This window comes from Melitaea cinxia, chromosome 6 (assembly GCF_905220565.1).
Source record: "Melitaea cinxia chromosome 6, ilMelCinx1.1, whole genome shotgun sequence".
NCBI lineage: Eukaryota > Metazoa > Arthropoda > Insecta > Lepidoptera > Nymphalidae > Melitaea > Melitaea cinxia.
Genome location: NC_059399.1, coordinates 9318474 through 9344796, shown reverse-complemented (window position 1 = coordinate 9344796; position 26323 = coordinate 9318474). Strand labels below are relative to the sequence as shown.

At 32.0% G+C, this 26323-nt stretch overlaps 1 protein-coding gene across 1 annotated transcript in view; it reads left to right on the top strand.

The window, feature by feature from the left end:
• The first annotated feature begins 4883 nt into the window (after window positions 1-4883).
• The window catches only part of LOC123654566, a 41634-nt gene continuing 20194 nt past the window's right edge, over window positions 4884-26323 (top strand). The window contains exons 1-16 of the mRNA XM_045590465.1: window positions 4884-5018; window positions 5118-5333; window positions 5526-5615; window positions 8838-8948; window positions 12240-12446; window positions 13021-13203; window positions 13911-14091; window positions 17326-18046; window positions 20181-20281; window positions 20853-21001; window positions 21082-21204; window positions 21294-21396; window positions 22095-22212; window positions 22458-22562; window positions 22815-22884; window positions 22962-23084. Coding sequence (XP_045446421.1) covers window positions 4884-5018; window positions 5118-5333; window positions 5526-5615; window positions 8838-8948; window positions 12240-12446; window positions 13021-13203; window positions 13911-14091; window positions 17326-18046; window positions 20181-20281; window positions 20853-21001; window positions 21082-21204; window positions 21294-21396; window positions 22095-22212; window positions 22458-22562; window positions 22815-22884; window positions 22962-23084 — 2736 coding nt within the window. The remainder of the gene's footprint in view (window positions 5019-5117; window positions 5334-5525; window positions 5616-8837; window positions 8949-12239; window positions 12447-13020; window positions 13204-13910; window positions 14092-17325; window positions 18047-20180; window positions 20282-20852; window positions 21002-21081; window positions 21205-21293; window positions 21397-22094; window positions 22213-22457; window positions 22563-22814; window positions 22885-22961; window positions 23085-26323) is intronic.

Below are 26323 nucleotides of genomic sequence, written 5' to 3'. Positions count from 1 at the left end.
TATTAAATATTAATAATCAATTTGACATTATTTTAAGTGTTACCAATTCGGCCAATACCAGTCTATCTGATACTGATAACTTGACAAACAAAAAAGGAAAAATCGCGCTGTTTAAAAATTCTCTTGTTTTTCCAGCTTTTCATAGATTTCATAGCTGCATGATAGCATGACCCAAATTGTTTATTACCGTAATGTAAAAGACAAATAAATAAGAAAATTATAATTGATTAATTTGTAAATACAGTCTTCACAATCATCGTATCATGTGGTTCAATGACCTTAATGATATTATATAATTAAATATTGCTATTTAAAAAGTTTTTAATAAGTATTAATACAGATTAAACTTTCGTACTTCTAGCTACAATCGCTACAAAATTTATAGCGTTTTTTTTTTTATTATTATATCACTCAAAATCAAAACAATTTTTAAAAAAAATTGATGGAAGATAAAAAAAGAGCAGAAGGTAATAGTGAATTTTTGAATGTTGTTTAATTTAATGTAAACAATTTGTAAAACAGTCAAATAAATATCAAACCTCAATGAGCACACCAACAGATTTGGTTTCTTTACATCTCTGTGATATTTTGTAAATATTGGCACGTAGAAAACTTGTTCTATGGATATTAAAAACATCTGTCTGTTTAGTTCGCAATAAACATAATACTGAATGCATCTGTGCTACTCGGCACTAGTGAAAGCCATTAATTCTAAATTCATTCATTCATAATACTGAATGGAATTTTGGGTGGTTTTCACCAAGATAGACAGTATTTTATGAGAAAGTTTTATGTTTGTAACTTCCTAGTGTTGAGTAAATTAATTGAAATATGAAGATCGTTGTTGATAAGGTCAACATAAATCAAGTCACCTGCGAGCTTTCATCAAAAACGCTGCCTGATATCATTGCGGTATAATAAAGCATTGTATGGTGGAATTATCCCCCTTTATGTGTATAATTATCCCTCTTTTATACTCGTCCTAACTTTTAATAAAGTGGTAATATACAGTGTATTAGTATAATAGAAAGCTTTTTGGATGGTCAGTCAGTCAATCAGTCGATTCAGCCAATTGCAGTCCACTGCTGGACTTAGGCCTCTCTAAGTTCACACCAGATATCCCGGTTTTCCCCAATTCTCATCCAGCCTACACCGGCCATCTCACACGTCAGCTCCAAGGACCATTGGTCCTGTGACTCAGGTGACCAGCACACGGGCACTTCAACTTGCTAATTCTGTGGGCTATGTTGTTTGCTTTCGTTATCTCGTGGATAGTATCAGTTCTAATCCTATATTTGAGAGAGGCCCCAAGCATAACCTGTTCCATTGCATGTTGAGTTATTTTAAACTTAAACCAATCCCTTCGTTAGTGTCAACGTCTCACCGTATGTTAACTGAGGCAGGACGCATTGCTTGAAGACTTTTATCTTCAAGCATTTCTGAATCTTCGAAGTGAAGATACAACAAAATTTGCCAAACGCTGCCCAGTCCAACGGGATCCTCCTATCGGCCTCCTTCTCGAAGTTGTTGCAGCCTAGTTGGATGGTATGGCCTAAGTAAACATAATCTTGAATAACTTTTTTGATGGCTACAGTATTAAATATTTTTGTCTATTCATTTAGGTGAAACAGACCTTAACGGTCTAGTGTAAGTTCTGCCGTTCAAAAGTCTATTCGAGATTTACATGGAGGATGAACTTTATCATCAACCGGTGAAACCAAAGAGCTTCACGGAGGGGAGTAGCCATGTACAGGCGTTCCCCTCTGTCAAGGTATAAGGCCAAATGGCCATATGCAAACACTAAAACTAGTTGCAGCCGCACTGATCACTAGACTAAATCTAGTTGCGCGATTGAATCAATGTCCTACAAAAAATGCCAAATTGTTCTGTTTTTTGCTGCAAAAAAAAATCTGCCACGTCAATTTACTAAAACATGACGTTACCTTTCATACTTAAGTATTTTTTAATCAAATTATTATTTGTATACTTCTTTTAAATCTTTTTTAAACTTAAAAATTACAAATATTATCGGTCGTGTTGACTCGATTTGTTTACCAACACAGGCCGCTCGCCCTCATACAATATGCAGATCGGTCGAGCGAGTCACTGTTGCCGAGCGATAGTGTTGTTACCGGTTTGTTTGTAGATGGTTATCGATAAAAACGGCAAAGGCAAAAGAGGAGACACATTTTTGAGATTTTGATTTATTTAAAATATTATATTGCTAGGTTTTTTAATAAACATAGTTATATAATAAAATTGCATTAAATTAAATATAATACACGTATTATGAGTATCAATACATTTTACTAGAATTACTTAATGTGAACTTCGACCATAATGTTTTATATAAAAATATGGCAGGTTTTCTAAAAATCCAAATTTAAGGGATACATGGAAAAAAATTGTAATAACAGATTAACCTGGACGCCCACAAAAAATAGTGTAATTTGTTCAGATCATATCAATACCACTAACTTTCAAGTGTTGGCGAACAATAGAAGGATTAGTCGAGGGCACCAAACCAACACTAACGCCACACTGTTTTTGTCCCGTAAGTTTTTTTTTTTTTTTTTGTCGCATGTACAAGGTAATCAAGATATGGTTCACCTTAGTCATAGTAGTAAAATTAAACTTAGATTTATCAACTTTGAAAATTAACAATGTCCATCCTTTCAGAGTCATCAACAAATCATTCAATGTAGCAGATGACAAGCTATCATCTTATGATGCCATTAGTGCTACGCTCCCTATTCCCGATTCGTTGACATCACCGTGTACATCATCACCTCCTCAAAATGTATGTTAACTTTAAATCGTTTATTGTAGACTGGCATTGTTTGGCACAACAACGTTGCACCAAACGTATTGTGACATAATTATAATAGTTAGACATATGCTGTCGCGACACTTTTTAACCGACTTCCAAAAAGGGAGGAGGTTCTCAATTCAACTGTATTTTTTTATGTATGTTACTTCAGAACTTTTGATTGGGTGGACCGATTTTGATGATTTTTAATTTAACAGAAAGCTGATGTTTATCATGTGGTTGCGTTTAAATTTCATCGACATCTGATGACAACTTTTTGAGTAACCTTTGATAACGCGTATATATTACGTATATTGTATGTCGATGTAATTGAAGTCAGTTTTGTTTTCGTTTGCGAGCAAATACAATTATTGTAGATAATGATGTGTTGTACAAAGTCTTAATACATTATATATTTCTATTATCATTAGTTTTTGCAGCGTACGCAATGTAAGGAATTGTTTAGGTTATTTTTTTAGCTTTTGGGTTACAGTATTGGAGTTTTAGTAAGGATCCCTAATATTTTTGAAAATATAGTATAACCTATGTCGCTCAAGGATAGTGTAGCTTCTCAACGGTGAAATAATTTTTTGAATCGGTCCAGTAGTTTCGGAGCCTATTCAATGCTAACAAACAAACAATCAAATCTTTACTCTTTATAATCGTTTATTTTACATGAAGATGTTTGATTTGTAGTATATGATAAATTAAGTCTATTTTTATAATAACATCTTACCTTTGTATCACTTTAAAAACCTTATTTCCCTAACCGAGTACTTGAATTTATCGATAATGGATATCGACAGTTGTTACAACCACCGCTGTAAGCAACTTGTCAGTGTAGTTGCGGCGTGTCATTATACTGTAATGACACAGAATGTATCTATGTGTGTGTGAAAAATAGTATGTGTAAGTTTCGTAGTGACAGATGATTATTTTTGTGTGGGAATTAGATAAAGTGTGCATGTGTGTAATTTCCCCCCGCAAAAAATGACAGACAGTTTTGTATCGGTAACAAACGCAATGGCTACTCCCCTCCGTGTTGCTCTATGGGTGAAACAGACCCTAAGTCAATTTTATGTTACAACTTTTCAGAAAATTTTATTTTATTAAACAAATGAAATATAAAATCCTGTTGAAGTGAGAGGTATGTTTTTGAGTAAATACTAAACATACATTCTTAAAGTTAAACAAAAAAACCTTTTCTATAATAAAATTTATAGATAAACTAATTTATATATGTACGTCATATTTTAAGATTAAACTATTTTATAATTTTTTTATACGGCAACACGTAACTCACTTTAAAAAAAATATATTTTGTAAAAAAGTGACACACACGCCATAATGTAAATTGCTTCTAGATTTGGCGTTTGAGTTAAAAATTTTGCATTTTGATGCTAAAAATTACGCCTTTCTGTATACATATGGCATTTAAAATGTCCTTAGTTAATATTGGTAAGGAATAATTCCAAAATTTCGATTTGCTAGCTGCAATATATCGTACTAGAGGGAAATTAGTTCAACTGAAGAGATCGAAGCCATTTCTTTTCGTTCGTATAAACGATTACTGATTAATTTTCTATTGATGTTAGAACATATCAATTACTATAAGAAATTTAATAAACTTTGTCAAATATTATGTGAAGAGTGTAGTGATTGTTAATGTCGTCGCCATAGTTGAGGCGGTCGCTTGATCCACGGAGTCAATGCTGTTGTTGTACGTAATTCTCAGGGTGTACAAACTGTATGAAATAGCTGTCACCGAAACAGTCGATCGTCAAAACTTTTTAACTTCATCATAATGTATATAATGTACACTTACATTCTTATTGATATTTCAATGAAGTCTCCATAAATTATCTTGTAAGTAGGCTTTTTGCTACCAATTAACCATAGTCTTGTTTTGATAGGTATTCGAGTCTGTTTTTTTGTTGAAATTGAATAGAAACTGACAAAATTTTAACCTGTGATATTATTTGAGTATACAAATTCAATGCTAAATATTGAGTATGTATGAAGTAAATAATAAACCTTTGTTTTTTTCTGTTGTTTACTAGGCTAATCTCTTGCAATGGCTCAATACTACCAAATAGTTGGACAAGGACATTCATTGACTCTTGAGGATTTGCAAAGATATTGCCCAAATTTAATATGTTCCGATGGCATAATAGTCAATCAAGATGATCAACAATATCCACAACAACAGGTTTGTTAAATGTCTTTGTTACAGAAATTAAGTAAAAATATTTATAGGTGTATAATAGTTTAAATGATTGGATATTGAATTATTTCAAACATTTTAAAGGTGGTAGTACAACAAGCAGAGCAACCGAATGATATAATTGTTAGTGACACTGTCCAACCCCAATTACTTGTTGGTGATGGATTACCATATCAGCAACAATATATCATTCGCCATGATCCACCATCCCAAGCCCAACGTGCTGACTTCCAACAACAACAACAACAGCAGCAGCAGCACCAACAACAGCAACAACAACAAGCTTTACATAGACATCAGGTACTGTTTTTAGATTTAGAATGTCAGTGATTAATTTTTTTATTCATTTCAGATAATATGCACATATAAATATTAGAATGAATATCATCATCACATTTGAAAATGATAAAAGTTTAAAAATCATTTTTATTGGTCATAATGTTAAACATCCAATACTGTGATGCATTACTTTTATAAACACTTTATTTATAGGTTTACTACACATCTGATTTACCTATGGATGCACAGGTTGTGTTGCAACAAGCTCAACAGATCATTGATGCATCACAGCGGCCCCAACATGTATGTCTGTAAATTAGATAAATGCTTAGCATTGGTATTAACTTCTAAAATCACATATGCATGTGAGCCTATAGTGTTTACTTTCTAATATTCAAAACTAGGCATGAAAGTATAATTCTTCTGTTAAGATTTTTTTCCTCTTGGTTTTTATTTATAATTTTTATAAATTTCGGAACATATTTATAACATTGTCTTATAAATTGAGTAAATGCTACTTATAGTTTGCAGATAAAGGAGTAATTTTAATTGATAGAATTTTCTTTAGTACTACACTTCTATCCTAAAATTAATATCACTTTTATTTTTCGATAACCTATTTTCATTAATCTGACACTCACCTTAATAATATTTAGTTTGCTTTGCATATTTATGTCATTTTTTAAGTTAATATTATTAATGACTTAATAAGTTCTTGCTTTTCCTGCTCCAATCGGACTCGGCAATTTTTAAGAATGTTGTATATATTTCTCTTAGTAGCATATACACTACCACTGTAATCAAACACCTAAGAAAATATATAAAACAGTCCTCTTGACTATGTATGTATATATATGTATATATTTTAAAACCTTAAATTTTTTTTTATTGATAATATTTTAATTAACAAATCAATGCATTTTGTTCTTTTAAGGTATCCAAAAGTATTGATTAGTAATTAATTTCATTTGTAAAATTAATTTCTAAAATACAATTCATTAAAATATATTTTAATATGTTGAATTATTCAGTTAAAATGTACTTGTTTGAGTTTTTAATACACAGTAAATAAAATTTATTACTCAGCATTTGACTCGTGTTTTTCAGAATAAAATCCTTCATTGTTTTTAATTAGCTTATAACACTTACAATCTCAATATTTTTAATTAAAAATTGGTTAACATGCAGTATAAAGAATGCTTACAGATGCAATAATTAGTTTACATATCAATAAGATAAATTATGTGGCAAATTTTTTAAATTGGTTAGTGTGTGTTTAAATTAAATCAAAAGGTGAATTAAGAGTATAAAGGAGACTAGAATGTATGAAAACTCGACAAAATTGTTTGTATTATTTTCTAGTTTCCATCGAACAGTGTGAGATCTTTTTTCCCATTTGTAAGAAGTGCATCTTCTATTGTTAACCGACTTCCAAAAAAGGAGGAGGTTCTCAATTCGACTGTATTTTTTTTTTTTTTTTTTTTATGTATGTTACATCAGAACTTTTGACTGGGTGGAGCGATTTCGACAAATTTTCTTTTAATCGAAAGGTGGTGTGTGCCAATTGGTCCCATTTAAATTTATTTGAGATCTAACAACTACTTTTCGAGCTATATCTAATAATGCGTTTTTACTTGACGCTTTTTTCGTCGACCTACGTTGTATTATACCGCATAACTTTCTACTAGATGTACCGATTTTGATAATTCTTTTTTGTTGGAAAGGAGATATCCCTAGCTTAGTAGTATGATAAGGAAACCAGGATCTGATGATGGAATCCTAGAGATATCGAGGGAAACTCTCTAAAATCCGCAATAACTTTTTACTGGGTGTACCGATTTTGATAATTTTTAATTTAATCGAAAGCTGATATTTATCATGTGGTCACATATAAATTTCATTGAGATCTGATAACTACTTTTTGAGTAATCTTTGATAACGCGCAGTTACTTGAGTATTTTTTCGTCGATCTACGTTGTACTACTCGTCGATGTAATTGAAGTCGGTTTTTTTTTCGTTTGCGAGCAAACACAATTATTATGATATATTATAATGTTTGAAGGTTACAAAAATCTAATTTTATTGTTTTATGTTATTTATATTCTTTATATCAAACTTAGTAAGATTTACAAACAGATAGTAATCCATGGACTTACTAAATTGGCAGGATTTTTATGATAGAATGAATTATGCTTTGTTTTTTTTTTTACAGTATTTTTCATTTAGAACGATCTAAATTACAGACCAGTGCAGATAGCTTTTGAAAACAAAAAACATACCGACTTTTTTATGTGCTATTTTTTATGGTGCTTTTTCGATATTGAGGTCAAAATAAGGTTTAAAAAAATGTTTTTAAAACAAAAAAAAAAAAAAATAGTGTATTTGGCACATAAAAAGTTAAGTTTTCTTCAAAATTCGTAAATTTTTTTTTATTCTTTTAAAAAAATTAAAAAACCAAAAACTGAATTTTTCACATGAATTTTGAAGTTATGTAAAAAGTGTTAATACAAAAGCTGTAGATCTTTTTAGTACCTACAACCTTGCCATTGAACTTTTTTTGATAGAACTTGTAGTTTAGCCGGAAATCGAGATGAACCGTTTTTTATTTGCTTTTATTCAGGAACTAGCCGACTCATGCCCACTTCGTTGGGCGTTAATTATTATTATATTAACCAAATAACATACTTTAAAGAACAAATTTTATAGCACTTAAATAAATAATATGAAGCTCCAACGCCATCTATCAAAAATCGAGAAATCGTCGTCGATAGACTAAAAAAAGACTAAATTAATAACGTCGACAGACTAATAAATCGTTTTCTAATAGCGATAGATGGCGCTAGTTTATTCACCATTTTGATATTATATTTTAAACTTTTTCTTATTTACTGAATTTTTTGTTCAATTACAATAAAATATAGCCTATGTCACTCCTGAATAGTGTAGCTTTCTTTTAGTGAAAGAATTTTCATGATCGGATCAGTATTTGCGAAGATTACCCCCTACATACAAACAAAGTTATAAACTTTACCTCTTTATAATATTAGTATAGATAACTTTTTAAGTTTTAATACATGTATAAGGAATCTATTTAAACTTTCCATCTTGTTAACTATTTCTCTTGTACAACCTTTTACTTCTTACCTAATATTATTATAATAAAAACCTGTCTTGGGATTTACCCTTGCTTTAGCGTGAAGAATAACATCTTGCATTTGGTTGCTGTGTAAACTAGTTGTTATCCATCAAAAATGGCTTTAAAAATCAATTGATTAAAAGCATTTTGAAATATTTGTATTATGTATAAAATATGTGCCTTGTAAGTGTGTGTTGAATTGTCATAAAATTCTTAGTTCTACAAAAATTGTTTTATTAACTTACATACTAACGAAACATACAAGTGTCATAACAGGCTTAAAACATATTGACATACGAGAACTTACCATAAACTGTACATATATGTTAAAAGTTTTTTTTTGTATATACTTTGTTAATAATTCTAAAATTAGTTATTTGTTTTAATAGTTGGTGAGTCCAGCGCATGTATTATCTCAGCCCACTGTCATTCACCCCGCGCAACAACCCCCGCCACAACCACCACCTCAGCCACCAGCTCAACATGGACCACAACAAACTGTTAGTTACTGCACTATCTTATAGCTACTTAAAATCATTTAGGCGCGCATTTTTATGCATGTGTCAATCTTGTATAACAAAGCAGGTTGGTGACAATCATTCCAGTTTTAAAATATTCTATTTAAGATGGTCAGTTTTATTTTCATTGACTATCCACATACCAACTATTATATAAACGTTCTAGGTTACAACACCTAGCCAGGATTGCCAGGGTTTTTCCTGACACACATTTGTTACTTCATTGGTATGGAGTTTTATAGTAAATGTGTGATATAACATGACAATTGTTATTCTTGATAGGGAAATTGTTTGCCCATCCATGATACAGGTGGTGTATTCTTACACCTTTTTATTCAATTATTGAGACTTATTATTATTTATAATAATAAATACTAGCTCTGGCCTGCGGTTAATGTAAAGAAAAAGGTACAAAATATTTTTGAAACATTACTGGGCAACTCAAGTGACTTACAATGGCGCGTAGCGCGACGCGGCGCGGCGGTTCCTATGATTTTACAATATTATTAAATGCTATAAAAAACAACATTTTCTTCATTAAATTGGCTGGCTAGTAAAAATGCAATGAAATCGCTTTTTCATTTTTTGAAAAATCAATTCGTGCAAATTTAATTTAAAACTATGATATCAACAAACACATTAATTGAAATCGAATGATTTCAAGGAAAATTTTGTTTAAAAAGAAAATTTATGATGAATAACGTATTGATTTGGATAAGGATTAATATCATGTGAATAAAACCACCATCGCAAATAATACATTATTTTAGAACAAACTTGATGACCATAAAAAAAAAACGTTCTAAGTGAACTTTAAAAGATAGATATATGCTGTCGCGGACTTTTTTAGAACTTTTAATAGCGATCAATTACAACTTATATAAATTTTGGGTAGCTGTAACTTCTTAATAATGCTCAGGTTCGTATTAATGCTCAGTTTCTATTAGTCGTATCGTAATGTGATATAACTTTAACCTTCTTCGGTAAATGGACTATACAACACCAAAATAATCGATTTGAATTCAAATTCAATTCGAACCAGTAATCTGAGATTAGTGCGTTTAAACAAACAAACACAAAAAAATCCCTTGTTCAACTTAACAATAGTAGTATATATTGTTTTCTGCTGTGTGGTTACAGCAGTAATGAATATAGAACCCTCCTCTCTTCTTGTGGTGTTGTAAGAGGCGACTAAGGGATAACACAGTTCTACTACCACCCTGGAACTTGAAAAACCGACCGATAGCTGATAACAATCTAACTGCTGGCTTTGATATACACAGGCCGAAGACTGACAGCGTCTTCTGTGCTGCTGCAATAGGCTGAAGTGATGATTGTTTTCTAATGTTTACGCGAATTACACTCATTATACTGAAATCACTTTTTTGGATTTTATAGGTAACCTAATAAACCGCGATAAAATCTGAAATTTTTTCTTTAAATTACATTTTCTTGTTGTCTGTCCATAGAATTTTGTACTGAATAGTCATTAGATAAAATATAAAAATTTACATTTTCTTTTGAATTAAAACTTTTTTTTATAGTTCAGAAATGCTAAAATGCTCATGAACAATTATAACTTTTGAATTTGATTATTTCCATTTTACCACGCATTTTAGATATGTAAATAATCATTGGAAGAAGCCAGACCTGATTTAAGGTTGGGGGCACACCCGAGCCATTATATAAAAATTCCAGCTGCCCTTTTTTTTAGGGCAGTAGTTCCATAATTTTGTTTAAAAAAATCGAGGACAATATCCGGAATCTATTTCCGCGGACCTTTTTTATTTTTTAGACCAGCCATTCCATAATTCAATAAAATAATCGAGTCAAGGCAAAATAATGGGTAAATGTTTCGACATAAGGTTGTGGGCATCCGCCCTTATTTTACATAATAAGAGTGTTTCCAAATTGTGTCATTTCATTCTCTAGTTGAAAACAAAGAGTAATCAAATACATATAATAAAAATGTTACTGATCGCTGTCTGTACATGAAAGATATATTGACCACCCAAAACAATGATTGTTACAATTTTTGTCTGTTTGTCTGTGCGTTTGTGCATGCTAAACTCAGAAACAGTTATCCGATTTAGACGTGGTTTTTACAAATGTTGTGGTAAGCTTCTCTTAACATTTAGTGTTTGTTTCATCTCAATCGGTTCATAAATAAAAAAAAAAATTGTCAATTCCAACTTCCATGCGGACGAAGTCGTGGGCAGCTAGTATGAAAATATATTCGAAGATAATTCTTTGATATTATGGTAATAAAATAATACCTTTAATAAGTCCGTTAATTTTGACATAAATTTTCAATAATTTGCAATTTTTATTTATTTTTAATCTAGCTGTCTGCTTTGGTTTCGTGTAGGTAGGATATAAATGTAGGTATCTTACAATTAGCGACAACTAAAGTTCGGCGCGGAGGTGGTCACATCAATCGGTGTGAGTTCCTTGGTTGAATATTACGCGCTCATTTTTTTTTTTTTTTCATTTCGCTATAACTCTTAAGATATTCATTTAAATTATATGGTGTAAATGATTCTCATCATGTGCATAAAATAGCTAAGGTAAGCTATTTAAGTTGATAATGATTAATACTGTATTCGTTTAAATAGCATTTTAATCAACGTATTGTACGTGGGCATTTTTTAAATACGTATACAATAATAAATTTTTAACACGCGTTGATCACGAAATTTATTATAATTTAAAGCTACGAGTACCAATGAAATGTTTAATAAGCTATGTAAGGAAAAAGATTTCGAATTTACATTACTGCCATTACCTATTTTCATTGCGAAAACATAAACTAATTCTGTCTGTTTTATGAATATAATTTATGTATACATTTTAAATTTATATATTAATAACTATTTTGTTTTTTGTTTTTTTTTTTTTTTTTGTAATTCGTTTACTCATTTCCCTAAGGTGATTTAAAATAGTGTGAAAAAATTGTCTGTTTTATCCCAACTTAGCACTTAAAGTTTTGCGTAATACTATGGACGTAATATATCACGAAATATGAATGAATTATTTTTTAAGATTATCAAGTTATTTATTGACAAATCTATACTAAGCTGAAAAGTTTGTTTGTTTGTTTGAACGCGCTATTCTCAGCAACTACTAGTTCGAATTGAATTATTTTTGAGCTAGATAGTTCATTTACCAAGGAAGACCTATATAATATTTTAGAACATTTTTTTTCCTCAAATTGACGCGGATGAAACCGCGGGGCACAGATAGTTATTTTATATGATTTTTTTAACGTTTCAGCCGCCACAACAACTCATGCAGCATTTACAACAACAGCACCAACAACAGATCCATTTACAACAGCTTCAACAACAGCAGCAACAGCAACAACAACTGCAGCATCAATTGCAACAACAACAACACCAGCAGCACTTGCAGTCTCAACAAATACAGCCTCAACCAATACAGCATCAGATTGTGATGCATGCAGCTTATGTCAATCAACCAGTAAGATATATAAATTATAAAAATATACTAAATATTTTTATATTCATTGTCATTATTTATATTTTATAGTCTATAGTAGTCTTATAGTCTTTAAATAACTATGTTTATACTATTTTATTATTTATTGTTTATAACACATAAACAAGTAAATCAAAATTATTGTTAATTTAATCCATATAAAAATAATTGATAAAAGAATCTAATATTATAACCCTAGATGTCTTGTGCTTACCAGATCTGCATCCGATAATGGATCTTTAACATTATTCTAAAGAGTTTAGAATACCCAGCAAAGAAATTAAAGAAAGCCCTGACAGTTTCATCCTCATTCTATATATGTTGTATAAACTCTCTGTAAAATTGTTGATAGTTACTAACAGCAATTAATTATTGCCTTTATTGTGGACGTGTATCAAAGAGAAATAAAAGTAAAGTGATGTTAGTGATGAAAGTGATGTTAGATTGTCGACTTAAGCTTTAATAAAAAAGCGTTAATACTCTCCACCTCTTGCAATTCTTTAAGCAACCTAAAAAGTTGCAAATTGTAATAAAATAAATCTTTTTTATCTTTCAGGGAACACCCACAAGACCAGCTCAACCCCGATTGCTCAATCAAGCTCTGAATACGCCGACGGGAGTGACATTAGTACGGACGGCGGGTCGTGCTGTGCGTCCTAGACGGCCAACAATGCGTTCACCTATGGTTACTCCACCTTTACAAGTACCGCCTCGACTACTTAATTCTCAACATCAGCAGGTACGTGTTTAATAAAAAAAAAGTATTTATTACTATGTACACAATGTCATTACAGCCTATACAGTCCACTGCTGGACATAGGCCTCCACAAGTTCACGCCAAAAACAACGTGAACTCATGTGTTTTGCCCATAGTCACCACGCTGGGCAGGCGGGTTGGTGAGCGGTGAGCGGCAGGGCTGGCTTTGTCGCACCGAAGACGCTGCTGCCCGTCTTCGGCCTATGTATTTCAAAGCCAGCAGTTGGATGGTTATCCCGCCACCGGTCGACTTTTTAAGTTCCAAGGTGGTAGCGGAACTGTGTTATCCCTTAGTCGCCTCTTACGACACCCACGGGAAGAGAGGGGGTGGCTATATTCTTTAGTACCGTAGCCACACAGTACACAATGTAACAACTATATAATATCAATTTGATATTAATCTTCCCATCGATATATTTTCCATTTATATTATTAATTTTTACCTAAATATTTTTGGTTTTTAGATAGGACATCATATATGGGCAAACTAATAAGTTACATTAAAAAAGCGGTTCTGCGATATAAACGTCTATACATCTTTTCATTTGTTATTGACATTTACACATACAAATTACAAACATATATATGACTCAGTTGCTATATTCAGGAAGTTCGTTTAATTTATGAACCATAACAATACAAAATTTTATATAGTATGTTGGCTTCCTATATAAATATATAAATTGCAGCCGACGCTAAACGCGGGTCCGGGCGCCGGGCGGGGGCTGGGCGCGGGCGCGGCGCCGGTGCGAGGCGCGCGGCCGGCGCGGCCCGGCTCGCCGCGCGTGCTGAACCCGCACGCGCAGCACGCGCAGCACCGCCCCGCGCGCCCGCGCACGCCGCTGCTGCAGGTGAGCCTCGATGTACGCCGTGAGAACTACTTTCATAAATAAATAATAAATAAACAAGAAAAAAACGACTGCAATTTACTTTGACAAGTATATTACTAATTGGCAATACACAATATTGCATTGTGTTGAGTAACTCAAAACGCTTTTGTCAAATCTAGTTCAAATTTAAATGAGACTACACGACAAGCGCCAGCTTTCGAATAAAAGAAGAATCACAAAATCGGTATATCGGCAACATATTTATTGCTTCTTAAATGTGTACAAACATCCCAAAATTTAACAAATTTAAAGTTATGGGATCTGTGGAAAAAGAATAAAACACTGCTATATTGTATACATTTTGCCCATACGAAAATAAGAAAAATCTGAGGGTGTGGTATGTAGGACAATTATGTATAACGAAGTCAGAATTAGATGATTGTCTCTTTCCAAATATCAATGTGCAATATTTATCGCCGAGCTATACTTTGGCGCTCTGTTATTCGTTAGATCATTTTTTTATATCATATACCAATGTTTTTAACCGACTTCCAAAAAAGGAGGAGGTTCTCAATTCGACTGTTTTTTTTATGAATGTTACTTCAGAACTTTTGACTGGGTGGAGCGATTTCGACAAATTTTCTTTTAATCGAAAGGTGGTTTGAGATCTAAGAATAACTTTTCGAGTTATATCTAATAATGCGTTTTTTACTTGACGCTTTTTTCGTCGATCTTCGTTGTATTATACCGCATAAGTTTCTACTGGATGCACCGATTTTGATAATTCTTTTTTTGTTGGAAAGCGGATATCCCTAGTTTGGTAGCATGATAAGGAAACCAGGATCTGATGATGGGATCCCAGAGAAATCGTGGGAAACTCGAAAATCCGCAATAACTTTTTACTGGGTGTACCGATTTTGATAATTTTTTATTTAAGCTAAAGTTGATGTTTATCATGTGGTCACATATAAATTTTATCGAGATCTGATAACTACTTTTTGAGTAATCTTTGATAAAGCGTAGTTACTTGACTATTTTTTTGTCGATCTACGTTGTTACTCGTCGATGTAATTAATAGAAGTCGTTTTTTTTTTTCGTTTGCAAGCAAACACAATTATTAAAGGTCAAATCAAAGTTATCTTTTTGGGTACCATCGAATGTTAAACATTTATTAATAATCAACTCAAACTCAATAATAAATAAGAAAATGGATAGAGTATGACCAATGTTTCGTTTATATTCGTAAAATTCGATTAAATGGCAATCGTGGCAGTTACAGCATGTACTATTGTACTGGAGTGTTCAAACTGTAAGCATGGCTAGGATTGTAGGTGTTGTAGCCATATCTGCGTCGTGGTCTGGGCGTTTATAATAGTATTGTGTTTCTTGACCCACATAGACACAGAAGTAAATCTAGGTACATGAAATTCTCAGAGGATTTCATCATCATCATACATAAATGCATGATAGTTTCAGACCTTATATTCAGTATATAAAAAAATATATATATTATAATACTTATGACATTACTCATTTGAGTTATATTAGTATTAAGTTATATTGTCTATTTATTTATTCATTTTAAATTTTATGTAATGGCTAGCAATCACAACAGCAGCAGCAGCAACAACAGCAACACCAACAACATCAGCTCGCCCAACATATCATCAACCATCCTCAGCAAGTTCAGCAACTTAATCAACTGAAACTCACGACCCAACAGGTTTATATATATTTTTAATTAATTTTATATTTTTAGAGAATGCAATCTCAATAATTTTTTACTCTTTCTTTTATTTTCATTTTAAATTACATGATGTTACAGTTTTTAGTGATTATGTAAATATAAAAAATATAGGAAATATTTAAAGTAATGTATTGAAAGATATAGTTCGCGTCATGTAAAAAGAACGCTGGCCTTGAAGCTGTGCAGAAGCGATTTATCGGTCTATTTGGTGGTATGGGGTAGGGGACGGGAGTGTTTATCACGTGTCGCATGCTTGCCGGTGTGCTATTGGTGGGACAATTCGACGTCGACTCAAAATACTATTGCGCACAAAAGTTTTAAATTACGAAATAGTTTTACATAGAGAAGTGACAAAAATTATTTATAATATATAATTCGCGCCATTTAAAAAGAACGCTGGTTGTCAAAATGCTCAAAGGCGATTTGCAGTGTTGCCAACGCTGGAAAAAACTTTTTCGTACTGTCCATTTTTTGGAACAGTCTTATTTGGTAAACAAACCACTGTCAATCGTAATTCACGTTTTTCCGCATTTATCACTCACTTTCACAACACATTAGCATACGGACACTTGTAAAACTCCATTTACTATTTATTTCACTAAAAAACAAATATCAATTTATCATTTTAAACACATAAAAACTATTAAGATACGAATATCGAGAGTACAGATAATTAATATTTTTGAATACGACATTTCAATAACTAAAAAATTTGTTATTGCTTTTGTTTAAAAAAAAAAATGTAATTTTGTAAAGTGATAATTATTGTACTTATTTAGTCCGAATTATTCGCACTTGTATTTCTAGTATTTTTTAATGTACCTACCAATAACCATTATACGGAGCCGCGAGTGAAAGCCTAATTAAAAAATAAAACAGTAGTACTTTTGTGCGCGAGTATACCCATGCGCAAACGCACCCCCTCCAGTTTCTTTCAGCGTTCTTTTTACATGACGTGAACTATACCCAATACACACAATAACAACCGCTCTGGTGTAGTGCTGCATGTGCCATATAAACGTTAAAATACCCGCGTTTTGCGGATTCGATTCTTGTTTTCTTTTTTTGTGAGTTCTTGTGGGTCTCACCACTGTGTCTCGAAGAGCATGTTAAGCCATCGGTTCCAATTGATATCATAAATACCTGATAGCGATTGTTACTCAGTTAGTAAGGAATATATGGGTTAAGCTCCTATCCTTAGCCTACATGAAGAAAAAGGCCTATGCCAAACAGTGGGACAGGCTGAATCGTCAAAAGATAATTCAAATGTAATTTATCGATACAAAAATGATAATTGTTATTCTTTATACCCTCAAACTGAATTTGTGTCATATCAGTCATAAATTAAAGTATTAAATAATAAGATTCCTGTAGTAATTAGTAGTTCTGTTTTAAAAACAGAAATTAGTTACATATTTTTATGTACATAATTATAACTTACAATATTAATTAATCTTTAAAATTACAAATTTTATTTAACATGATTGAGGTTGCAATCACTTTAATACTGTAATTTTTTGCTAAAAGCCAATTTAGATTGTTTTAAAATACTATTTGTATTTTTTCAGCAACAGATTTTACTAACACAACAAAATCAATCGCACGTTCAACAAGCCGCACGTGTAATAACTCCCCAAGGTACCATAGTGACACAAACACCACAAACTACGATGTCTCAACATCACACCGTACAGACAAACCTCAACAATGGACCTCTAACTCTACCTCAACAAAACAATTTAAATACGACGCCACATCGCGCTTCACCGCATCCGCAGCAAGTTCAACAAGTTAAAAAGGTCGCCGTTCAACCAAACAACGCTAGTGATATGGATGATCTCGAGGAAAGTATAACAGCAGCGATAGTTCAGAAGAATCCAGTAACAGAAAATCTCAATCCACCACAACAGTTTCAGTCTCCATCTCCCCTAAGACAGGTTCATTCTGGAGGTCTTACTCCAGGCCCCCACGCTGCTGGGGTTTCCCAACAACATCAAGTTAACTTTAGTCCCCAACATAGTTTTCAACAACAGCAGACAACCTTTGAAAATTCACATATACAACAGCAACCACCACAAACAATAAGTCAATTGTTAATGGAACCAGATAACCCTGAAGAGGAGCGGCAGTTTATAACTTTGACAAATGGTCAAAGAATGTCAGTAGCAGAATATAGACGAATGCATTCATCACGTGTCTTATCACAACAACAGCAGCAACAACAACAACAGCAGCAGCAGCAAACAAGGTAAGTCTTATCTATACATATAATAAAATGGTAGGAAAGTCAAAACTGTACATTGAATATTTTTTTAAAAGAATACTTGGGGTGTGATCTACAATCGATACCGAAGCCAAAAATATAGTTTTTAGAATTTTTTTCCTTTTTGTCTGTTTGTATGTCTGGGATAAACTCGAAAAGTACTGCATGGATTTACTTCAAAGTCGGGTATTACTAAGAAGTCGGGTCATCATGTAGACTACATATTATCATGCTATCACCTACCGGGAACGTGCAGTGAACCTTTATTTCCTCAACGCATTCTGTAACAACGTGTAATCTAACGACGCATATTTGAATATTGTTGTTATTATGTTAATAACTATGCTATATAAGCTAGCTTCACACTATAAAAAATCACGCAATATAAGTAACTAAACCGATAAATATAATTAAATGAATATAAGTATATTCTATTTTTTTTTTTTTTTGGAATAGTCTTAAATAGTAAACAAATATGGCGTACTTCCGACCACAGACAATAGAGTAATATTGTAAGTATAGTAAAGTGACACAAAGAGCAAATGAATGAACAATATTAATAAGCCATAGACAAATATAAAATTCATTTTATGTTCAAATATTTAAGATACCATATTGCTAAAATGATTTCAAAACCTGATAATATACTGAAAATTTTTGCTAAGAATTAGTAGAGGTACAGAATTACGAAAAAAAAAAATGAATCGAGTATCTTTATAAAAGACAACACAATAGGGCGGCCTGTGTCCAGAATAAAATAAGTCGACCCTATTAGTATTATTGTCACATTATTTGTATTTACTATGTATAAAAAACCTTGCGCCGGCGACACACTCTAACATCTTGTTGTTGTATTGTTTCCCAAATAAATAAATAAAAAAAACTAAACAAAAGGACTAATAACATTGTTCTCCACGAAGCTCTCATTGAGTAATCCTAAGTCTTCTAAAGTCTCAAAATATTTTCCAGTGAACTACAGTAAACTTTTATGCCATTGCTATATGGTATACTTTAATATTATATGGGAGTGTTAAAAATGTTCAGGGTGAAATTGATATTCAGAAATATTCATAATATAAAATAAAACCTTTACAATGAACACTTTACTATAAAAGATTGACATTTGCAATATTTTGTAAGGATTTTTTTTTGCGCTCAACATAAAAAAAGAAAAAAAAAACAGTAACAAAAAACAAATTAATAACAAATCGCTTAATGGTAACATTATTTAACAAATTATAATTCGTGAAAATTTAATATATAGGTTAAGAAAATGGCCTATTTTATCGCTCATGTTGTTCATTCGCTTATACTCATTCCCCTCTAAAAATATTATGACCACATCCCTATTTGCGTCATAAAAAAAGATATTGAAATGTCATATTCAAAAATTTTAGTTATCTGTACTCTCGGACTTTGTATTTTAGTAGTTTTTATGTGTTTAAAATGATAAATTGATATTTGTTTTTAGTAAAATAAATAGTAAATGGAGTTTTACAAATGTCTGTAAGCTAATGTGTTGTGAAAGTGAGTGATAAATGCGGAAAAAACGTGAATTACGATTGACAGGGGTTTGTTTACCAAATAAGACTCTTCCAAAAAAACGGAATATAGACAAGACAATTTTAAAGCAGCGCCATCTATGAGATTTTTCTGTAGATATGAAATGTAAAGAAGAAACGGGTAAATGAATGCTATTTTAAAAGGTATAATCGTAGGTATTTTTGGTGCTGTATAGCGTTCACGCAGACGACGTCGCGGGCAGCAGCTAGTCTTATATATAGAATTCTTGTGTCAAAATGTTAGTTGCATTACTCCTTCTAAACGGTGGAACTGATTTTTATGAAATTTTGTGTGCATATCGGGTAGGTCTGAGAATCCGCCAACATCTAATTTTCATACCCAAGTATAAGGGGGTTAAGCTATAGGGGGGGGGGGGTGTTAAGTGGGTAGGTAATTAAGTCTTCCAATAGTGAAGCAATTATTGAAATTTGTAAAATACATTTCAATGTTACAAATACAATTGATAGATCAATAAACTTGCTGACACATCTTCCCTATTTTTATTCCATATTAGAAAGACATAGGATTATTTTTCTAATTATTGTATTTGTTATAGGGATAGTGGACGTCAAACTTTAGTAAGAAGTAAAGAACAACAAAGACCAGTGCAAAGAGTGCCTCCAATGCAAACACAGCAACAACAAAACCATCTCACAGGTAAATGTTTTTGTATTTTGAAGGATTTTAAACATTTTTGTTGCACTTAGCCAATACAATTACCAATTTAAAGTAAAATTAACATGAACTTATTAAACTGAACTGAAACAGTCTGTAACCGTCCAGTAATTCAACAAAGACTTTATCTTTATAAAGAAGGTTAGTTATATTTAGGTAGGGCACAATTGGAAATAACCTGCTCAAAATCTGGAGCAGCATGTCTGATAAAGTACCTCAAACTTACAGAAGATCATAGCTGAATAACATTGCTCTCAAGCAGCGTTGTGGTGAGTAAGGTAGCCTAGTAGAGCTGCTAGAGAAGGTCGGTGGGTATGGTTGACCGCGCTTTCGATGCTTCTGGTGTTGCAGGTGGTGGTTTGGGTTGGCAGATAATTTCCTTACTCTAACTAACAATTATTATCTTTGATAACAACCTGGACCGACAGTTTTTTGTACTTTCCAATGTAATATATATACACAGTGTACTGAACATTTACAGTATGGAAATTTCCCTTGAATGAGTACCATAGATATAAAGTAGTCAATAAACTCAATATTATTTAAATTACAGAAAGCAGCGAGTCAGGAAGTGGACCGTCAGAACAAACGTTTGAAACTCAATCGGCGAAAATGTTAATATTCTTACAAAATGGGGAGCAAAGACTTATCACCTTCACATTACCTAAAGAAAGTTGTACTCTTCAAGAAGTTTTAGAACAGGTAAGATAATTATAAAATTTTCGAATTTTTGTGCATATTTATTTTAAAAAAAAATTGCAGTCTTTTTTTTTTTGTTTCAGGTCAATGTACCTTTTACTGAAGATACGAATATACAATGTATGCAAAATACTAGTAGTGAAATAGATTACTTCGTATCTGTAGGTTCAACAACGAGGATTGAAGAAATGTTAGAAAATCACCCAGTATGTATACTTTAATAATACTTCTATTAAATATTTTGAATATTTGTATTAATACTTCTTATTACATACATTAATAATTTTCGTTGTAGATGTTAGTTGGAGACATTAGTAGTAGAAGTTCACCAACTGCTCTATCACAACCTCACAGTAGTGAAATGTCTACGCCTGAAAAAGGACCGTGTCCTGAAAATGGTAAGCTAAATAAAGATATACTCTTTTAATCTCATAATATGATGTAGTAAAACTGTTAATAGCATATTTTTAGGGAAAAAGTAAACATTCTACAGGTCTTTAATATATATATTTCACCATAATATTTTAATCAATTTGCAATACAACAATTGCAAACTGTAGATGCCTTTGTTAGTTTTCGAATTTTTGTAACATTCTATTCATGTGTATTGTTGGATTTTGCTTAAAAGTTCTAAGGATATTTTTTCTAAACTTGATGGGAACTATATTGATCATCTAAATTTTTTATAATAAATGTTTTTCAACCGTGTTTGTAAATATCTTACATATTCTTAATGCAAATGAGTAACATTTAGAATATACCACATAGAAATTTCAACATTAACTAACTCACGCTGGTAATACTAATATGAGGTTTTTGACAGAAAGACACAGTGCAGTTTTGTCATTGCAATTAAATAGGAAAATATAATTAAAAACAAATTCAAAATTTAATGTTTATGAACTTTAGTTCTGACCTCTCATATAAGCAATGTTTTAAAAATATGAATATTATATCATTATACCAAACTACATCATGATTGAATTAGTCCTTTCCTGTTCATACTAACAAAAGGATATAACAAATGTCATATTAAATGCCTAGTCAAGATATTGCCACAATAATAATTTATTTAATTTTTTTAAATTCTTTACAGTAAATAATAGTCCTGAATCTCCAGAACAACGGTCCCCCCCACCGCGCTATGTTGATGGAATGTTAGCACTGTGTAAATCTTGTGGTTACACAGGATTTGATTTTAGTCGATGTCAGAGGTTTGTAAACATTATATTACGCTTGTAAAAACTTTTCTGTCATGCTTAAAGATACACTTTTATTACCTATAAGTGTATTTTATTTTTTTATCTACATTTTTGTATAATCAGAAAGTAAAGCAATTGGTCCAATAATGTATTCATTTCTACATATTATTAAATACTAAAACCATTAATAAATTAAATATAATTACAATGAAAATAAGACTTTAATAATAGCAACAAATTGTTTGTCTTTGTTGTAGATGTAAAAGAGTATTTACAGGAGAACCTAAAAGTGTACCAATAGCAAGCAAGAAAGTGGAGCAAAAGAAAAAAGAACCTGAAAAGTCATTATTAGATAAACAAATGTAAGTAAAAGTCCTATATCCTTAAGTTATTACTAATTATTTATATATTAAATAAATCAAAATCGTATTTTAAAGTATTCTGGAGTGTGTGGATTGTGTGGTTGATTTACATAATTTACAAATATTTATATTTAATGTACAAATTAGCAATTTTAATTGCTACTTTCTATGAACATATTATTTTTTGAGATTACGAAACAAATTTATTACATTTAGAAAACAAAAAAAAATTTAAGATACCTTTTTTTACAGTGCTTCAGGAGAAGGTATCAAATTGAATTTATTGAAGGCAACAGTTACTAAAACAATAAACAATAAAACTGTAAGTATATAAAATACATTAATAACTGTAAAATTATTTTTCTTAATATAGTTTACTTAATAATTTCATTAATAAAGGTGCAAGAGAAAAAACCAGCAAGGGTACGGAAACCGAGAGGCAAACAACCTGACCCTGAACTAGTAATATTAACACTAAGTTCAGATGAAGATGAGATAAATAGTTCTGTGGCAAATAACCAGGTAAGATAATAATTAATGTAGGAACATTTCTGTGTCTCCTGTGACAATTGTGATACAAGTCGAAAATCATCATTTTACACGAGAGCAAAAACAAGACTAAAAAATTCTTCTTCATGAACGAAGTTGGTTTGGTTCAACTAGACTAGATATCTTTTTTTGTATATTAAAACATTCTCTTTCAATAAACATTATAGTTTTGGGGAAATTTTTCATTTTGAAGGCAATTTACAAAAAAAATTGAGATACCTTTTTTCACATTTGCTATGTGCTAAAATTGTGATAAATGATACTTAAAGTTTAATTACTATTACTTATATTTATAACCTATAACTTGTCTATAAAAAATGAAGACTCACTTCAGCCTAATACAGTTCACTGCTGGACATAGGCCTCCACAATTTCGTGCCAAAAATGGCCTGAACTCATGTGTGCTTCCCATAGTCACCACACTGGGCAGGTGGGTTGGTGACCGCAGGGCTGGCAAGTCCCAAGGTGGTAGTGGAACTGTGTTATCCCTTAGTCGCCTCTTACGGCACCCACGGGAAACGGGGTGGCTATATTCTTACTGCCGTAACCACACAGCTAAAGTGAAGAATATAGAATAAATGATCCTAGCACACGTTTTTTAAACAAAAGAAAAAGATAACCCTTTAGATTTATTATTTTTTGTTATCAACTTGTCTATTTACATAATTTACCTGCATTTTACTAGTTTACGAACGTAGTATTCACGAAAAAAGTATTCAATATAATATATCATTCTTGATATAGGTCTACCAGGATCTGATGGCAAAAAGGGGAAAAAAATTGACGCTAGCAATACTGGGGAAATTGGAATAAAACGTTTTGATACTTTTTTTTTCCTTATTTATAATTTATTGATAAGGATAATTTTTTGAAATCTTACTGTGGCGAATGTGGGGTACTAAATTTAGATGAAAACTCCAATTACTCTGTTTATGAGTTTATTAATTAATTATTACATTTTATTTTATTTTTATTGGGAACAAACAAAATCAATAGTACATTCATACACAACATACCACTAACACATTTTTCAAACAAGTTTTCATAAATAATTATAACAATAATACCTACATATTGTTTTCTAATGTTTACGCGAATTTTACTCATTTAATGAAACAACTTTTTTCGGATTTTATCGCGGTTTATTATTATCTTTTGATGCCCGACGTTTCGGATACTTTACAGCAACCATGGTCACGGGGGGACTAAGGTGTCAGACGTCCCAACGTTACAAAGTTATTCGAAACTACCCGACATACATCAATATCTTATACAGTCCTATCTACGCAGAATGTGCTAATTGAGTCTTTAATCTGTGGTGAATTATGCTTGGTTTTTGATTTAATTATATTAATAATGGGGTCCCAAGCAGGTGGTAATTGCCAGCCATCTTCTCTATTGAAATTTGGATGTTTTTTAATTTCAATAGCCTCACGGATCATCCTTGGTTGGAATCGGTGTTCTTTTGCGAGGATCTGTGGTTTATCGAATCTAATATAATGGCTAGCTGTGTCTAGACTGTGTTCACAGATTGCGGACTTAGTATAGCGACGATGTTTTAAGTCAGCTATATGTTCTTTAACGCGAGTTTTAATCGATCGTTTTGTTTGTCCTATATAAGAGAGACCACAGTCACAATCAAGCTTGTATACTCCTGCATCTTGTAAGGGTATATGACACTTGACAGATGGTAAAAATTGACTTATCGTTTTTGGCGGCTTGAAAAAAGTTTTTATAGAAGCTCGCTTTAAGATGAAGCCAATCTTGTCAGTGACCCCTTTCATAAAAGGTAGCACAGCAGGTACTCGTTCGACGGTGGCTGGTTTCACACGTTCACTGCGATGAGGACGCGGTACCCGAAGCTTGTTGTCTCGCAGTACTTGCTTGACATGTTGAAGTTCGGTCTCCAGGTGTCGCTCATCGCAGATCCCTCGTGCTCTCTGAAACAAAGATTTACCCACGGTAGCTAACTGTGTTGGATGATGGTGTGATTCACCGTTTAAGTACCTATCCGTATGGTATCGTATCAAAAGATAATAATAAACCGCGATAAAATCCGAAAAAAGTTGTTTCATTAAATGAATAATACCTACATTTAGCAAAATAATTTTGAGAGAAATAACAAAATTTTTAAGGTATTTTAAAAATATAAAAGAATCAAAACAAATACACTATAATATTAATAATTTCGATTAGCCAATTCAAAATTTACAAAAAAAGGCTAGCATGTATATAAAAAAAAAACAGAAAAAAATTATAATATTTCCATCAGCTGCTGTCGTACACTCCTCTTATAAATACTTATTGAGCAGCCAAAAGGGTCAATGTTTTGTAAGTGTTGATTATACAAGTTGCATGAACTATGTATGAAGGTGTGTTTTTTGTAAGAGGAGTATAAAACAAGTTTCTGTGGCGCGAATGTACTCGGGGGCAGCTAAAATTAATGTGACGAAGTAAAAATGGGCTGTCTATTTGGCCGTTAAGAATCTTATATAGAAATATTAATATGTACGATTTTTATTTTTGTGTTACCCACAATTAGGAATTCTAAACATTTCACTATAGACGGCGCCACGGTTCGCTTAAACCGAAAGTAAAAATCATCATATCAAAAGTTTCGCTCTAGCGAGTATATCGTTCCATAGCTTAATTGGCTAGAGCGTCGACACGGTATGTCGAAGACGCGGGTTCGAATCCCGCTGGAGCGGTCAATTTTTGATATGATATTCAAAAATGTTTAGAAATATTAATATTATATAAAATTCCTAACGGCCAAATAGACAACCCATTTCTACTTGGTCACATTAATCAATCAAACAATATCCCTTACGACGATAATTGGCGTACATGTAGAAACAGTGAAAAATTATAAGTCAAAAATTGTTATTTCAATGGAGGAAGAGAATCAATGATAATGTGGGAGCCTCAAGACTTCGTGGCCGTGTGATTTTAAAATTTCATCTATCTGATATTTAGGTTCAGACATAATTTTTCACTGCTTCCAGTAATTTACATTTACGCCAATTATCGTCGTAAGGGATATTGTTTGATTGGAGCCATTCTTTTATAACAGCAATACGGTCGGCTTGTGTAGGTGGTTTGTTTAGTTGTACAGAATGGTACTTGGCGTTGTCCATGACAATTAGAGAAGGTTTTGTAAGATTAGGAATCAACTTCTCCGTAACCCATTTTGTAAAATTATCTTTATTCAT